General features: G+C 34.4%; 2 protein-coding genes across 2 annotated transcripts; one reads left to right on the top strand and one right to left on the bottom strand.

The window, feature by feature from the left end:
* Positions 1-229: 229 nt before the first annotated feature.
* On the top strand, positions 230-2,791 carry LOC139877516 (5'-adenylylsulfate reductase-like 7). Its single transcript, XM_071864955.1, has 4 exons — positions 230-623; positions 1,653-1,834; positions 1,917-2,041; positions 2,202-2,791. Exons 1-4 carry the CDS (start codon positions 468-470, stop codon positions 2,591-2,593), a joined length of 855 nt encoding a protein of 284 aa, XP_071721056.1. The 5' UTR covers positions 230-467; the 3' UTR covers positions 2,594-2,791.
* A 522-nt stretch (positions 2,792-3,313) lies between these two features.
* LOC139875623 (uncharacterized) lies at positions 3,314-6,129 on the bottom strand. The gene is made up of 2 exons (XM_071862947.1): positions 5,790-6,129; positions 3,314-5,652 (listed from the first exon to the last, which is right to left on the bottom strand). The coding sequence occupies exons 1-2, from the start codon at positions 6,127-6,129 to the stop codon at positions 3,314-3,316; spliced, it is 2,679 nt and encodes an 892-aa protein (XP_071719048.1).
* Between the last annotated feature and the right edge of the window lie 6,897 nt (positions 6,130-13,026).

The following is a 13,026-nucleotide window of genomic DNA, read 5'->3' as shown; positions in this document are numbered from 1 at the left end:
AATAAAGATAAAAAATAAAATAAACAGAGACACTATGAAAATGGTAGAATCAAATTTTCATAGGTTTTACTTCGTGACTGGAGTTCAATTTAGGCTCTATTAGGTAAACTAGATGAAATTGGAAGCTTATTTTTTTTTAAATGAAAAATATAAAATAAAATGGTAAAATAATATATCAAAGGGTTTGGATCGGGTTGAAGACTTTAAGCCACGCTGGATTCGGATGCAATTTATGGGGTCACTTTACTCGTCGCCATCGTTCTCCGGTCAATTAAAATCCAACCATTCTTTCGAACCCTAATTTCCGAATTACCCAAAATTCCCAAATCAATAACTTTTTTTTGGATTAAAAGCCGTATAACGTTTATCTCCGAAGTCCCAATTCCAAACTAGATTAGCTATCACCTATACACATAAAATTAATCGTATATATACGTCGTAAAAAAGGTACGAATTTTCCAGCTGGAATGGCGTCACCGATGAAATATTTCACGTGGTTGCTGATGTTGATTCAGTGTTCATCGTTCGCATATTCATCCTTATCATGTCCTAAAACGACACCGTTTCTAAATGATTTAAAGTTCCAATGCCCTACCTCCGTTATGTATATATCGCCGCTTGAGGTACATCGATTACATTAAAAATTATGTACATTGATATATGAATTTTATCAATTGATGCATGTTTTTCACCGAATTCGTGTTTTTATTGAATAAGGTTTCTAGTAGTTATGCTAATTAGATTATTATTGCATAATGTTGAAGAATGAATGATGTGTTCAGTTTTCTAATCTGTTTGGTTGCTATTATAACTTGTTTTAGGCATATTGAGTATGTGTAGCTAAAGTTTGTTATCCGATTATGATCCTTTTATCAAGCCTTCAATTCTTGCTTTTATTATCATTTGCCTCATTGGGATCACATGACAGTAATTAGAAAGAATATATGTATGGAATCTAGTTACATTTATTTGTAGGAATTACCCAGCCACTTTTTAAATAAGCATATGTCATTATGACATTTTATGAAGGGATTGTATTGAAGGTCAATGAAATGGAAAATGAGAAAAATAGAAGTATTGAATTAATGTCATGAAGATCGTGAAAGATTCAACTGAGAGAGATGAGTGAGTGAGTGAGTGAGTGAGTGAGTGAGTTAGAAAGAAAGATAGAGCTGAGGTGATGGTCATGTTCATGATTTAATTTTTGGATGATTCATATATGTTTAAGTTTCTGGATAGTTACGTTAAAGTTTATATTTCTAGATTGTTATTTTAAAGTTTATGTTTATGGTTTTCTTCTATATTATACATATTATTAAATGTATAAAAAGTCTATTCCGATTAATCTCCAATTTGGCCGATTAATCACTACAAGGTTCCATCCGATTAATGTCTACAAGGTTGTAGCCGATTTCTAGCCTTTTAATCCCCGATTTGCAATTTTAATAACCTCCATGTTCTTCAAGAAACAACATGTGACTGACAACCGTGTTTTGTATATTTTTCCCATTGCATCCTATTAGTAAATATATAAGTGGTTGAATCACTTGTGCCGAAATGTAATACTTATCATCCATGTGTGTAAACAGTATATTTATTATTTTATTTTATCTTTTAATTTAAAGGTTAATAAATGTCTTTTTTCTTTGCAGGTGAATGCAGAGTCTTTTGACAAGGTTTTGAGCTCCAATCATATGAATTCATACGTTTCCATATTGTTCTATGCTTCTTCATGTCCGTTTTCTAATGCAATTCAACCTAAGTTTGATGCACTCAGTACAATGTACCCACAAATCAAACATGTTATGGTTGAACAATCTTCAGTCCCACCAGTGTAAGTAATTTAATTTAAACTAATTAAAGCAATATATATTAGTTTATATCTTTTAATCATCTTATTTATGTGACACATGCAGTGTATTTTCAAGACATGGCATTCATGGTGTTCCCTCAATGTTATTAGTGAACAGGACAAGTAGAATGCGACATCATGGCCCAAAAGACATTAATTCGCTTGTGCACTTCTATAAAAAAACTACAGGTACTATTTCATATAGGGCAAATAGCACAAAACGGTAAACTGTCATTGGTTAAGTTTCCGTTTCAAGTAACAATTTTTTTTCAAGAAAATAATTATTAAAATTTCACAAGTTTTGTTAACAATTCCTTGTATAATCATAGTTTTCTCTTATGTTTTACAGGACTTGAGCCAGTAATCGACTTAACCGGTGATCAAATCATCTTCCCAGAAAACAAATCTGAAGTTCCTGAATCACACAACAATACCCAATTGAAAACCTTAGTCTCAAACGAACCCTATCTCATTTTCTCCATATTCTTCATCTTCTTAAAGGCAATTTTATACGTCTTTCCAAATATAGTATCTAACCTTATTGCTCTTTGGCTTGCATACATTCCTCATTTAAACCTTTCAATCTTTGGAGAATCAAGACAGCTTTTGGGTCGTGTTCTTCATTTGGTCGATTTCGAAAGGTTGTTTAACAAGTTGAAGCTTATTAAAAGCAGGCCATTTCTCAATGGAGCTAAACGTGCTCGTGCATGGACTTCATCATTGGCGTCGTTCAGGGAGTAAAGTTTTAGACTTTATTTATGTTTGTAGTATGCATGTTATATATTTTCTATTTTTATGGTGGTGTTGAGATTAATTGCTGGGTTAATTATGGTTTAGTGAAAGTAACAACAGTGTTTGTAGATTCAAGATACAAATCTGATGTTTTATTTTTCTTGTATATCATGTATTAAAGTAATAGAATTTAACCCTGATTATGTACTACTATCTTTGTTTGATTATTATACAGTTATTCATAGATAAAATAAATACCAGATTGTTTTTTGCTATTTATAGTTTGACTTGATATAAATGGTTCCTATGTAATTAGCTAAATACAGTACTATGAGATTATAAACACTAATTTTTCTAAATAGGTGGACTTAGAAAAATACACTTAGACTCATCAGATTATAAACAATAATTTTTCCAATATTTGATGTCAAAACACTAAACAAACTTTGAGAATAAAATTAACTTCAGTCTTTACATTCAAACAATCATTACAATCTTAAGTTTTTACAGTTAATTCTATCTCTTCCTTCTCTTTAGTATCCACATCTCTGTCTTTGTTTGGCTTCTTGTTCTTCAGACCCGTTTAGCGACTACCCAAACGTTTTACAAATTACATGTATTTTGAAAAATAGTTATTTTTTTTCTTATGTTTTTTTTTTTCGAACGGCCAAACTTTTATTAAAACTAGCAAGAAGCTAGAAAAAAACAAAACGACAAAAAGAAAAGAAATTACAAAGGGCATGAGAGCCAATCGGTACATAAAGGAGCTATCTTACTTCTAGTTTTTAACCAAGTAAAAGAAGACATTCTAATGCTATCAAAAATGTCACTTCGTTTGATAGTCTTCGAGCCAAAAAGGTTGTCATTTCGGAAGCGCCATATCCACCAAAAAGTTGAGACAACAATGCAATATAGGCGGGACTTTGCTACGGATGAAGCTGCAAAAAGGTCAACCCAGTTAAATAGGTCTTCATTGTTATCTAAATGAGGCCAACTGACACCAGTCCAAATTTTAACCCGGTTCCAAACTGCTGCAGCCAAGTTGCACGAAATGAAAGTGTGATCGGTTGATTCTCCAGCAACGCAACAAGTGGGACACACGATCGAGTCAATGTCTATACCCCGAATGTACAGGTTGAACCTCGTGGGTAGACGATTCAATAACAATCGCCATACAAAAATATTGATTTTAATGGGAAGAAAATGGTGCCAACGAGTGCTTTGATGAGCAGTAGGGAGGTAGACGGAGTCCAGGTATAAACGTGTGTCTTTGACCGAAAAAGTGCCATCTTGAGCTATGGACCATATCCATTTGTCATTAGAGTTTGTAAGAGCAACATTTTGGAGAAGAATCAAAAGAGATTCGAGTTGAACCTGCACCTGATTTGCAGGCTGCCGACGCCAACTCCAAGTCCAGGAGGATCCATTCCAGAGATCACTAACTGAGCAATTTTGGTTGGAAGCTAAATGGTACAATCTGTTGAATTTTATAGCAAGAGGAGTGTCACCAACCCACACATCATGCCAAAAATTCGTGTCACAACCGTTGCCAACTAGACGCTTGAGAGTGTTTACAGGAAGATAACTAGCTGACATCAAAGAGTTAAAAAGAGAGACAATACCATGCCACGTACCATTAGTTTTACAGCCGTTACTCCCTAAACCGAAACCAACACCATGAATGGCAACAATAAGTTTCGCCCATAGAGAGTCGGGATTATGCAAAATACGCCATATCCATTTAAGAAGTAAAGCATGATTAAACGGTTTGAGACTATTAATACCCAATCCGCATTTATCTCTATCCTTTAAAGCCGAGTCCCATTTTATCCGAGACATCTTTCTTGTATTACCATCACCACCCCAAAAAAACTTTGCTCTAATCGATTCAATGGAATTAAGTACAGTTTTTGGAGCACGGAATAGGGAAAAAGGATAAATGCCAATACTTCCTAGAACCAATTTGATTAGAGTCATTCTCCCTCCAATGGATAGAAGATGCGCAGACCAAGAAGATAACCTCAATCGGTATTTATCAATAACTTTAGACCAATAAGCGACACGTTTCATATTTGCCCCCATAATGAAACCAAGAAAAGTGAAAGGGAGGACACCTGATAAACACCCAACCCGATTCGCAAGGCCGATTAATTGGTCTTCCGTGACACCCACCCCGAATAATGAAGATTTATTGACATTAAGCTTCAGGCCGGATTCAAGAAAAAAGTTATCCAGAATCAGTAACATATGCTCGAGATCTTGCGGACACCATTCGGAAATAAACGCCACATCATCTGCAAACATAAAATGAGAAAAAGCCAAGTTATCAATTTTTATCCCTTGCAACATGTTTGAACGGATTGAACTAACAATTGCTAAATGCAATCCTTCCATGATGATAATGAATAAGAACGGAGATAGAGGATCTCCTTGTCTCAAACCGCACTTAATATCAAATTCTGACGTTGGGCTACCGTTAACCAGAATCGAGGTTCTAGCAGAAGAAAGGCACCCGTGAATCCAAGATCTCCACTTTCTACCGAAGCCAAGAGTATTAAGAATAAAATCTAAATACTTCCAATTTACTGAGTCAAAGGCTTTTTCAAAGTCTACCAAGAAAATCATAAGGCTCTTGTGACGTGTTTTATAATAATCAATTATCTCACTAAGCATTAGAGGACCATCTAGGATTTTCCTTTCCCGAATAAAGGTCGTTTGCTCTTGGCTAACAATTCTATCAATCACATGGGAAAGTCTGTTCGCAAGAATCTTAGCCACGATTTTATAAGGAGCTCCTATGAGGGAAATAGGACGATAATCTTTCACATTAACCGGATTACTAACTTTAGGCACCAAAGTTATGAAAGACGAGTTGGAACCATTCGGAAGTTTGCTAATAAGCATGAAATTGTTTACAAAAGCTTCAACATCCTCTTTAAGATAGTCCCAATATTTCTTGAAAAAGAAAAATGGAAAACCATCCGGCCCTGGAGCTTTATCCGATCTACAATCCCAAACAGCAAGTTTAATTTCCTCTCTCGAAAAATCACTCTCCAAGAAAAGAGAATCTGCATGCGTTAGAGTTTTTGCTCCAACAATTGGCGTAAAAGATCTAGTAGGATGAAGAGTTTGGAACTTGGATTTGAAAACATTAAGGAAAGCATTTTTTACAAGAGTGGGAGTAACCCTCGAATAAGTTGCGAACGTCTTCTAATTTTTAAGAGGCCATGAAAGTAGCCTGAATTCTCATCACCTTGTAGCACCCAACGAGCTCTAGATTTTTGTCTCACATCCATAACTTTAAGGTCTTCGATGTTCTTCCTTTCCATCATGAGCATGGCCCGACGTGAAACATCCTTGTGCGATGCCAGACCATTATCCAACATAATATCCAAACTTTTAATCTCAGTCTCAAGAGTGACCAAGCGGATATTATCTTGACTACGGTTATTACAATTCCAGGATTTAAAATCTTGTTTCAGGAATTTAAGTTTCGAATGAAAAGGAGCACCAGAACAATTGGCGAGACATGCAGTAACAACCATATTAATACCCTCTCTATTCAACCACGATTTGAAAAACTTAAACGGAATGGGCCCGTAGTCTAAACTTTCAAAATGAAACAAGAGAGGACTGTGATCAGAATGCTTTCTATCTAGCACCGACTTGTCCATTTTGAAGAAAGTCAGAACCAGACGTCGAAATTAAAATTCTATCAATTCGACTCATCTTTTTTCCCGGGGTGTTCATCCACGTAAAAGCTCTGCCTCCAATAGGGAGTTCAGCCAAACATGCACTATCTAGGAAAGTATTAAACACAAATGCTTCATCTTCCGAAAAGACAGAACCAAACCTTTCAGATTCTTCCCGAACAACATTGAAATCACCAATAAACATATAAGTACCCTGGTGACTATTGACAAAGTTAAGCAACATACCCCACAAATCAGACTTGGCTTGTGTAGCTTGTGGAGCATACACATTAACCATAAAGAAGGTGTCGTCACACGATGTCCATTTGCCTTGGACAATCAAGTAGTACTGATGAGACCAGATGCGAGCTATAACAAACCGATTAGGATCCCAAATAGAGATTAAACCTCCAGAACGACCTTGAGATAAGCTACACGCAAAGTCGTAGTTATAGTTTCCCCACATAGACTTGATACGAAAATGTTCTAACCGGTGCATTTTTTATTCCTGTAAACCAACAAAATGAACGTTATGTTTGAAACAAAGCTCCTTAACCCAGTCACGCTTCCATATATGCTTCGTTCCACAAATGTTTACTGTTAAGCATATCCTTAAAGTTTTTGTTGCAAACATCAACATTTAGACCAAGTTGCTCTCCAATATCAGCAATGTCAGATAATTCCTGCAAAACAGAAAATCCATTGACAACTTTCTTTCGGTTAACAAATTGCACTTCAAAGCCTGGGGGGTCAGCATGTCCCGAACTATTGCTTGATGCATTGATAGATGCAACTGGAGCATCAGGTTGCTGCTGATCAGCGCAATCTTACTGCATCTGAACATCTTGCAGGTTGGTATCAACTTCATGCTTCTGATCAGCTGAACTAGTAGGTGGGACGAGGTCATTCACTACCGGTTCTTGGTTCAGAATGTCATCCAAATCAGCACCATTCACAGATCCATCACATTCATTTTCATGCTTCTCATCATCATAGTGGTTTGAAGAGAAATCTTCTAGGATAGTTACTTTCCACGTGGCTACCTATTGAATATGAATCGGAAATAATGTCCCACGAATACGAACATTGACATCTCGGGTAACACAACCAATGAAATGTCCCGTTCATATTTATTATAAACGTTCCATATTAATTGATTTCGTTGCGAGGTTTTGGCCTCTATATGAGACTTTTTTCAAAGACTGCATTCATTTTTAAAAACAAACCATAACCTTTATTTTATCGACAAGGTTAAAAAGTCACCACCTAGATTATCCAGAAATGATAATCTAAAAATATCACACTTACACACTACCAATACATATTGGTTTACAATATTAATATGTTACAACAAAGTAAATATCGAATGCAGTTTTAAACAATATTATACAAGCATGCTGACACCAAATCTTGACCATATATTAGCATGCAACAGCGGAAGCTCTTAATAATCACCGGAGAATAAACATGCTTTAAACGTCAACAAAAATGTTGGTGAGTTATAGGTTTAACCAATATATTTATCAAATCGTAATAATAGACCACAAGATTTCATATTTCAATATACATCCCATACATAGAGATAAAAATTATTCATATGGTGAACACCTGGTAACCGACCTTAACAAGATGCATATAGAATATCCCCTATCATTCCGGGACTCCCTTCGGACATGATGAATTCGAAGTACTAAAGCATCCGGTACTTTGGATGGGGTTTGTTGAACCCAATAGATCTATCTTTAGAATTCGCGTCAATTAGGGTGTCTGTTCCCTAATTCTTTGATTACCAGGCTAAAAAGGGGCATATCCGGTTTAATAATTCAACCATAGAATGTAGTTTCACGTACTTGTGTCTATTTTGTAAAAATTTTATAAAACTGCATGTATTCTCATCCCAAAAATGTTAGATTTAAAAAGTGGGACTATAACTCACTTTCACATATTTTTACTTCGTCGGGAAGTAAGACTTGGCCACTGGTCGATTCACGAACCTATAACAAATATGTACATATATATCAAAGTATGTTCAAAATATATATTTACAACATTTTTAATACGTTTTAATGTTTTAAGTTTATTAAGTCAGCTGCCCTCGTTAGTAACCTACAACTAGTTGTCCATAGTTAGATGTACAGAAATAAATTGATATATATTATCTTAACTCAATCCACGACCCAGTGTATACACGTCTCAGGCTAGATCACAACTCAAAGTATATATATTTTTGGAATCAACCTCAACCCTGTATAGCTAACTCAAACTTTACTACATATAGAGTGTCTATGGTTGTTCCAAATAATATATATAGATGGGTCGATATGATATGTCAAAATATTTGCATACGTGTCTATAGTATCCCAAGATTACATAATATATTAGAATACATGTATAATATAATATAAGTTAGCTAGGATATGATTAATATAGATTTGTTACCAATTTTCACGTAGCTACAAAAAGAAAAATTATCCAATCTTGTTTTACCCATAACTTCTTCGTTTTAAATCTGTTTTGAGTGATTCAAGTTGCTATGGTTTCATATTGAACTTAAGTTTATGAATCTAAACAAAAAAAGTATAAGTTTATAGTTGGAAATACAGGTTACAAGTCATTTTTGTAAAGGTAGTCATATCAGTCGAAAGAACGACGTCTAGATGACCATTTTGGAAAACATACTTCCACTTTGAGTTTAACCATGATTTTTGGATATAGTTTCATGTTCATAAGAAAAATCATTTTCCCAGAAGAACAACTTTTAAATCAAATTTTATCATAGTTTTTAATTAACTAACCCAAAATAGCCCGCGGTGTTACTACAATGGCGTATATTCGGTTTTACGGTATTTTTTGTGTTTTCCGGTTTTAAATCATTAAGTTAGCATATCATATAGATATATAAAATGTGTTTAGTTGATTTTAAAAGTCAAGTTAGAAGGATTAACTTTTGTTTGCGAACAATTTTAGAATTAACTAAACTATGTTCTAGTGATTACAAGTTTAAACCTTCGAATAAGGTAGTTTTATATATATGAATCGAATGATGTTATGAACATCATTACTACCTCAGGTTTTGTGGATAAACCTACTGGAAATGAGAAAAATAGATCTAGCTTCAAAGGATCCTTGGATGCCTTGAAAGTTCTTGAAGCAAAATCATGACACGAAAACAAGTTCAAGTAAGATTTTCACTCAAAATAAGATTGTTATAGTTATAGAAATTGAATCAAAGTTTGAATATGAGTACTACCTTATATTAGAGAGATATATTACTGTAAATAAGAAAGATTTCTTGAGGTTGGATGATCACTTGAAATGGATTTGCAAGATTGAAAGTAAGCTAGCAAACTTGGAAGTGTTGTTGGTGTGTTCTTGAGTAGTTATTTTGTATCTTGGTTTATGTATGGATTTATGAACTAGATTGAGCTAGATTTTGATGAAGATGATGAGTAACACTTAGAACAAAGGAAGAACACTTGAGAGAGAGTAATTTGATTCAAGAAAATTGAAATGGAAATGTGTTTGTGGTTCCTCTAGTTCACGTGAAATGAGGGGTTCCATATAGGCTCCATTAGTTTGTAATTTTGTGAGATATTTCATGCTAGATGTTAAATGATGGTTCCCACATGGTTAGGTGACTCACATGGGCTGCTAAGAGCTGATCATTGGAGTGTATATACCAATAGTAGATACATTTAGAAGTTGTGTATTGTACGAGTACAAATACGAGTGCATACGAGTAGAATTGTTGATGAAAATGAATGAGGATGTAATCGTAAGCATTTTTGTTAAGTAGAAGTACTTTGATAAGTGTCTTGAAGTCTTTCAAAAGTGTATGAATACATATTAAAACACTACATGTATATACATTTTAACTTAGTCGTTAAGTCATCGTTAGTCGTTACATGTAAATGTTGATTTGAAACCGTTAAGTTAACTATATTGTTAAATGTTGTTAACCCAATGTTTATTATATCTAATGAGATGTTAAATTATTATATTATCATGATATTATGATATATTAATATATCTTAATATGATATATATATACATTTAAATGTCGTTACAACGATAATCGTTACATATATGTCTCGTTTCGAAATCCTTAAGTTAGTAGTCTTGTTTTTACATATGCTGTTCATTGTTAATATACTTAATGATATGTTTACTTATCATTTATCATGTTTATATATAGTGTAACAATATCTTAAGATGATTCATATGAAATTAGTAAGACATTGTTATAATGATAATCGTTATATATACCGTTTTCAAGTTTCCTAATTAAGTAGTCTCATTTTTATGTATATAACTCATTGTTAAAATACCTAATGAGGTACATACTTATCATAATATCATGTTAACTATATATATATATATATATATATATATATATATATATATATATATATATATATATATATATATATATATCCATATGTATATATCCATATGTATGTCATCATATAGTTTTTACAAGTTGTAAGACCCAAATATTTATTGTACATAATGTATTCATGGTGTACGATGCGTATATGAAGTGTACGAAGCATGTACGTGTTGCTTGCTCGAATGTCGAAGAAAACTGGACGTTGTTTGAGGTACAAGGTGTGTACATATCTTTTCAACCCCAAATAAAGTTTGAGTTAATGTTTCAAAGCCTTACCATTGGAAAGAATATCTTATTATGTTTCCAACGATATTTGATTCATCGAAAACGGAGCTACGGTCAAAAAGTTATGGCCAAAACAAGTTTCTGAAAACTGACCTGTAGGTTGGAGCGGCGCTCAACCTTTTTGCGCGGCGCGCCGAACCCGTCTGATGCAATTTTCAGCCTTTTTAAAAGGTTTAAATGAGGGGTACTTTGGTCTTTTCATTTAGGGTCGGTTTAGGGTCACCAAAACTGATCTAGAACTCCATTGGAACTCATTTTCACTCATCAAACACTCTCATCTTCAAACCCTAGAGTGAGAGGAGAGTTTTAGAGAGAGAGAGAGAGCTCCAATTGGAGAAGAAGAAGGGTGTTTCGGGTCAAACCTCGGGTATTAAAGTTGTTCTACTCGTCAACGGCATCATTTTGGTGGTATTGGTAAGTTCAAACTCCGAACTTCATCTTTGTAATTTGATATTCAAGTTTAGGGTTTTGAACTAGTTAGTTATAAAACTCTTTTAGGAGGTGAAATGGGTAATTGTAACTAGTTATTGTTGAGGTTGGTGGGTTTAGGATTGGATGATGATATTGTTAGTTTGTAAACTAATTTTGTTGATGAAATCACTAGCAAACTTGGATTGTTATTGATTTGGGGTGTAAGTTCACAAATTGGGTGTTTTGACTAGTTTAGGTCAAAATGGGTTTTTGTGTAAATGTTGGTCTAAAACGCATTTAAAGCCTAAAAGAGGTGTATTTAGGTATTTCGGGAACGCGAGAAATGGTCTCGTTAGTTTTGGACTTTCGAGTATCGTTAAAAGTGCAAAAAGGCGTAGATTGCACTTTATGTCCATTTGGGCAGCTCGTGAGTCCAAATGGGGGATTGGTTGATCAAACCTTGTGCAAAATGTATTAGTGGGACATAATGACTATTCGATTGTGATTATGAGTGGTTCGGGTGAGATTTGACTTAGTCAAAGTTGGTCAAGTGTATATAGTCGAAATTACACTTGTGATGTGTTAAGTCGAATAGGCTTAAGTTGTAGCTTATTTGCATGTATGATTTGCGTAGGTGATATACGTGAAGTCGGTGGAAGGAGTTCAAGTTTGCGAGTTGCACTTCTTCAAGTAATCGAGGTGAGTGGAATATTTATACATGTATGTATGTGGTTTATTTACTCGTACGCGATGTGGGCCTTTGGTGCCACATCGTGAGTATTGAGCGTTGTGTCACAAGACGGTGACTTATCGGGGTTATGGGTGAAGAGGATTACGTGTAGGTAATGTCTCGTTAGGAGACTCACGAGTCGGTGACACCTCACGGTGGTTCACGAGGCGGTGACCCTTAGTAGTTGGTTGGTGTTTCGCAAGTCGGTGGCACCATAAGTTGGAGAAGTAATTTACGAGTCGGTAACACTTCATAGTGTTCACAAGTCGGTGGCACTTAGTGGTGTTTCACAATTCGGTGACACCTCTTGGAGGTTCGCAAGTCGGTGACCTCATATGTATTGACGGGTGTTTCACAAGTCGGTGACACCTTATAGTGCTTCACAAGTCGGTGACACTTGGTGGTACTTCACAAGTAGGTGATGTAGTGACCCGAACTTTTCCATGTTTATATATATATTAAATGAAATTTTTATTTACATGATTAAGTGTTTCCAACATGTTAAGCAATCAAACTTGTTAAGACTTGATTAATTGAAATAGGTTTCATATAGACAATTGACCACCCAAGTTGACCGGTGATTCACGAATGTTAAAACTTGTAAAAACTATACGATGACATATATATGGTTATATATATAGTTAACATGATTTTATTATAAGTATGTATCTCATTAGGTATTTTAACAATGAGTTATATACATAAAAAATGAGACTATTAATTTAAGAAACTCGAAAATGATATATATAACGATTATCGTTATAACAACGTATTACTAGGTACATATGAATCATATTAAGATATTGATACACTTGGTTAATTATTTTAAATGATAAGTAAATATATTATTAAGTGTATTAACAATGAAATACATATGTAAAAATAAGACTACTAACTTAATGATTTCGAAACGAGACATATATGTAACGATTAT

The sequence above is a fragment of the Rutidosis leptorrhynchoides genome, chromosome 11 (assembly GCF_046630445.1).
Source record: "Rutidosis leptorrhynchoides isolate AG116_Rl617_1_P2 chromosome 11, CSIRO_AGI_Rlap_v1, whole genome shotgun sequence".
Taxonomy (NCBI): domain Eukaryota; kingdom Viridiplantae; phylum Streptophyta; class Magnoliopsida; order Asterales; family Asteraceae; genus Rutidosis; species Rutidosis leptorrhynchoides.
The sequence above is the reverse complement of the archived record's forward strand: the minus strand, read 5'-3'. Positions and strand labels throughout refer to the sequence as shown.